At 31.7% G+C, this 5795-nt stretch overlaps 1 protein-coding gene across 1 annotated transcript; it reads left to right on the forward strand.

The window, feature by feature from the left end:
- The first annotated feature begins 1574 nt into the window (after window positions 1–1574).
- Window positions 1575–5554, forward strand: LOC120075216 (putative oxidoreductase At4g09670). Its single transcript, XM_039028428.2, has 2 exons — window positions 1575–3972; window positions 4748–5554. Exons 1-2 carry the CDS (start codon window positions 3511–3513, stop codon window positions 5363–5365), a joined length of 1080 nt encoding a protein of 359 aa, XP_038884356.1. The 5' UTR covers window positions 1575–3510; the 3' UTR covers window positions 5366–5554.
- The last annotated feature ends 241 nt before the right edge of the window (window positions 5555–5795 follow it).

Genomic DNA, 5795 nt, shown 5'->3' on the forward strand with positions numbered 1-5795 from the left:
AATTGCTCGTAAGTACAACTAGGCCAAAATTATCGTTTTGCCCCTGTAGTTACATCTAACTCCTTAAGTACCATTGATCCCTTTAATGAACAATAGATCATAGTTCAACTATCACTAAACCCCTCTCGAGCCAGAAGAGGGTGTGGTGCCACATTGTTCAAGCCTCGGAATCAACCCTTAAGGGAGCAATTTATCTACTTACCTCGACCTTGGGGAAGGAGTGAATTTCTTCTTGTGTAGCTGTGTTCCCAACTCTCCACAATTAGATGAATCCCCAATATGGTAGGCTTGTTGAGTCGGCGATCTGGCCACTCTCACCCATACAAATCAAAGGACCGCTCTTATAGGCAGAGTTCACAACTCACTCAAAATTCAGGTCATGTTATCTATGGTCATCCTGGTGAAATGTAAGTCTCTATTATGAACGGTGTTATATAATGAGACTAAATATTTCGTGGTCTGGTCTTATACAAACTTCTTTATATAAAATATCTCCGTTCACATGTCTATATATGAATTATCAGGATTAGATCATTTGTAACACTTTACAATAATTGTAACATTTATAAAGCGGGCCATACTCGTAGTGTCACTAGGATAAGATACCCAGCCTTATCTATCTACTACAGACCATTTAGGTTATCATTTAAACTTGATCCACCTGTATGTCTCTACATACATGTTTAAGTTACAAGATAACCTTGGATTCTAGTTTATTAGTTTGTGGTTAATGCAATAGAAAATATGGAATAAAATATCATATATTTTATTAAATAGATAATGAGTTTATTCAATACATTTACAAACTATAGGACCCTACGAGATTTAGGGCATCAACCCTAACACTCTCCTGGCCCAATAGGGGTTTGGTCATAGTTGGACTATTATTGTTCATTAGAGGAATCAATGGTACTTAAGAAGTTAGACGTAACTATAGGGGCAAAACGATAATTTTTACTTAGCTGTAGTTATGAGCAATTGTGAAGGGTCATCGCACTATTGACTAGTTATATCCAATAGACAAAGAAATATATTTGTAGTGCGAAGAATGCAACTGTCGGTCTATAGTAGATTGCCTGAGAGTTAATGGATGTTGAATAATTTAATTAAAGAAGATTAATTATTTATTCAAATACCATTGGAGTTTCAAGCTACAGGTCTATGAAGTCCCCTCTATAACTTAATAGGGATTTAATAAGAATCAATTTTGGATTAATTTGAATTGTTCAAATTAATTGAGGGAATTAATTATATGTGATATAATTAAATTTACTTAATTATATATGATATAATTATTATATTGTATTTGATATTTTATAATATAAAGATTATTTTGAGAGGAAATAAATATTTGAATATGATTCAAATATTAATTATATGAATTTGATTCATATAATTAAATTTAATATCAACAAGATTTATATTAAATACCATTGATGAAAAAAGTAAAACTATAGGTTATATTATATGCGATACAAGATTAAACCATATTTTATATGATTTATGTCATGTAACCTATAGTTATATATATAATAGTTTTTATTTAAATTTAAATTAATTTATTTTTATGAATTAAAGAGAGGGAAATAACTTCCCTCCCCTTAACTCTCTCAACTCACATAGTGAGTGAGAAGTGGTTGGGTGAGATTTTTTCTTGAAGAGTTGTGAAAAAATTGTTTTTCAGTGTACAAAAAATTCTCTACAAGAAATTTTTCTCCCAGACTTTCTCTTCTCTCAATTCCTTTCAATCTCTCCCCCCCAAAATTCCAAGAGCCCACATAACTCCTAACTCCTGGGATTCTCATCCTAGAGAATACAGGGAAAATTTTCGTGGTGGTGGCTATTTGGAGATCGATCGTATTTTGTTCGTGAAAATCCGGAGAAGGGAATTCATTTGAATAAAAATTCTTCAAAGGTAAGAGTTACTATAACCCTAATTTTCTTTTTCTTTAATTTTATTAGCATGCTATAAATTTTATAGTTTATTGCATAACTTTGTATTCTATAAAATTCATTTATGTGAAAACCAAAAATTGGGATTGGGACGATCCACGTTTCTACTCAAGACAGGTTCTTTCGTTTCAATGATCCATTTATAAATTGCTTGATACCTGCCCAGCGTACCAATAATAAAACTGATGTCTGGTCTGGCATAAATCTATGCATACAGGAAGCTTTCACCTAAAAACCATAATTCAAATGAACACAATCAAAGCATGCATAAAATATCAATTTTTATATGATAAACATGAAATCAAAATAAATAGTAATATGAATTAAAAACATGTGATAACTCAAAATTGCATACAACATCTGTTGTGTGTAGGCATTTGATTAACTTTTTAAAGACAAGACAATAATAATGTGTCATTGGATTTCAATTACCAAGAATCAACAATCACTAGAATAAAGACTGGTTATTTCTTTTACTTTTCTGTATCGCACTGATTCTCTTGATTGCACAATCGATTTGATTTGATTTTTTTACCACTTTAATGTGGCTGAAAAAACAACCACACATATATAGATTGAAATAGATGTGGGTTGCTGCCCATAGTAAAGAATCGATACTTTTTTCCTCAGAAACATATAAGTAAAAAGTAACATCTTTGGATTAGATGATCTTTAATGAGTAAGAGTAACATATTTTGATCTATGATAATGGTCTTCTAAGGAATTGTGCTTCTCTTTTCCAGCCTTTCTTTGAAACTTGATTACTTAATAAGTAGGGGTGTACATCAAGTCGACAAAAACCGACCGAATTAAGGTCGGTCAGTTGAGACTAGGGATCGGTTGGTTGATTTTCAGTTTTCCTGAAAAAAAGTTGAAAACCAACCGACTGACTAACGAATATAATTTTTTTTTTATTTTTTTTAAAGTATAAAAGCAAGTCCATTACCACAAACCCAAGTCCAAGCTTACTATTTTACTATTGATTTATTTATTATTTTTTGTGTTACCTAATTTTTAAACCCATTACATGATTTATTTAAATTTTTCATAAAAAATGATTGATTTAAATTAAAAAAATTGCTAATTTTATTAACATAATAATAATACATTATCAATTTATCTTTCCTTTTCATTTACTTTGGCTCCTAAAAAAAAAAAAAACCGAACCGACTGATGGTCGGACGAATTTCACACTCTTTTTTTTTTGTCGGTTTTCTCCCAAAATTGACAGTATACACCCCTATTAATAAGATAGAGAGAAGACTAATTCCTAAAGTTTTTATTTAATATAAACACCTCCTATCAAAATATTTAATTAAAGAATTATCTTTTACTTAATTAACCGAATAAAAGAATAGGCCTAAAAGAGAAAAGGTAGGGGTAATAATAACCATAATATTAAATTCAAATTAAATGGAACAAATGCCCTCTAAATGCACATCGTCTTTAAGAGGCCAAAAAGTTCAATAATGCTTATTAGGATGTAACTTAGATGTTCATCCTATATTATATAAATGGATCCCTTTCACTTCTTCTGGCAACCTCCAAAGCTCCGAGATGGGTGAAACAGTGGTTCGCTTTGGAATCATCGGTGCGGCGGAGATTGCTCGGAAAGTTTCTCGAGCTATTGCTCTTGCTCCCAATGCCATTGTCTTAGCAATCGGCAGTCGTTCAAGGGAAAAGGCTTTGAAATTTGCATCGGACAATGGGTTGAATCCTGAGGTTAAAATCTATGGTTCTTACGAAGCTGTACTGGATGATCCCGAAATCGACGCCGTCTATATGCCCCTTCCGACCAGTCTTCACTTGCTTTGGGCCGTGCTCGCCGCCGAGAAGAAGAAGCACGTGCTCCTCGAGAAGCCAGTGGCTCTTAATGTAGCTGAGTTTGACAAGATTCTTGAAGCTTGTGAAGCCAATGGAGTTCAGTTCATGGATGGTACCATGTGGATGCACAATCCTCGTACCGCCATGATGAAGGAATTTCTTTCTGATGCAAACAAGTTTGGTCAACTCAAATCGGTATGTCATTTTAATTCCATTTCACAATCTTGTAATTTTTCATCTATTCCATCTTTACACTTGTTTTTATATATAGTTTATTAATTTTTTGGGAAAATTTTTTTTCCGTCGGGTATAATTTTTCATTTTGTTCCTAAATTTCAAAATATCACATATTTAATACTTAAGTTTTGAGTTCTATTTTAATTTAGCCTTTAAAATTCAAAAATAAAAACAAAAGAAGGACCTTAGCTTTTGACTTCTCCTTGTTTAGTCTATTTGGATTTTCCTTCCACATTATTGCATATGTGATATCTATGGAACAAAATATTTAACTTGCTTATGTTATTATGAATATACTTAAGCCAATTAATGGTAAAAAATTAAGGAAAAAATTTTAAAAAAAAAGAAAAGAAAAGAAAAGAAAAATAAGGCAAAATATTTACACGAATAGCAAAATTTCATTATAGATGTGATAAACATTGTTATTAATATCTATCATAGATAGATATAGATAGAAGTCTATTAATGTCTATCAGTGATAGAAACAGATAGAAGTCTATCATTGATACTATCAGTAATAGAAACTGATACATCATTTATAGAAGTTGATAGAAGTCTATCAGAGTCTATCAGTATTTTTTTTTTTTATGTTATTTCTATAAATAGTTTGACATTTTTTCTATCAGTAAAAAATTCTCAAAAATTAAACTTTTCTTCTAATTTTGGATAATTAATTAATAAATAGATTTTGTATGTTTTTATTTTTTTTAATTTTTTTTTGGTTGTATCACAGGTATACAGTGATTTCACTTATGCATTTGATTCTAACTTCCTAGCAAATGATATTCGCATAAAACCGGAGTTTGATGGACTTGGTGCTTTAGGTGATTTCGGATGGTATTGTATTCGTTCAATCCTATTTGCTGCCAATTTCGAATTACCTAAAAAAGTGATTGCCTTACCTAATCCTATTCGAAATGAATGCGGTGTAATTTTATCATGTGGATGCTCCCTTTTATGGGATGATGGAAAAATAGCAACTTTCTATTGCTCATTCTTATCAAATATGACCACAAACTTGACTGCCATAGGAACAAATGGAACATTACATCTCACTGATTTCGTTATACCTTACGATGAGAAAGAGGCTCGTTTCTCTACCCACTCGAAATCGAGATTCGCTCATCTTATGACCGGTTGGGGACCGATACCGGACGAACATATCGTCCCTACCGATCTTCCTCAAGAGGCTCATATGGTGAGAAAGTTCTCTCATTTGGTTAATAAGATCAAACAAAATGGCACTAAACCTAAGAAAAAATGGCCAATTATTAGCCGAAAGACTCAACTAGTGCTTGATGCTGTCAAGGCATCGCTTGATCAAGGATTTGAAGTTGAAGTAGGAGAGTGATGTTCTTGTCTCTATTAACTGTGTTTAATCATGTTTCTATCTATATGTATATTAGTTTTTAAAAGTTTGCATTGAAGTTGGAATGCCTTTTGAAGTTTCAAAGAGTTGTGAAGGAAGTCATTCCTTGAGAATAATTGCAAGGTTAATTTGTATCCATTGGCTTTAAGTGTGTTTTCTTTCACATGGAAATACTTCTAAAATTTATATATTGAAATTATTAATTTTAGATATTTAGATTAAGGGTGAAACGTGGTTCAATTTTTGTCGATTTTGGAGACAACCAAGAACTAAACCTGGGTTAATCGATTTTATAATAAAAGGATCGGAACCATTCCAGTGTCCCATCAATAATAAAATCAATAGATTAATTGTTATTCGATTTGGTTCTCAGTTTTTGACATTTTCTCCTTTTTTTTCCGATGCTTTGTTT

This window comes from Benincasa hispida, chromosome 4 (assembly GCF_027475165.1).
Source record: "Benincasa hispida cultivar pf3 chromosome 4, pf3_genome.v1.1, whole genome shotgun sequence".
NCBI classification, from domain to species: domain Eukaryota; kingdom Viridiplantae; phylum Streptophyta; class Magnoliopsida; order Cucurbitales; family Cucurbitaceae; genus Benincasa; species Benincasa hispida.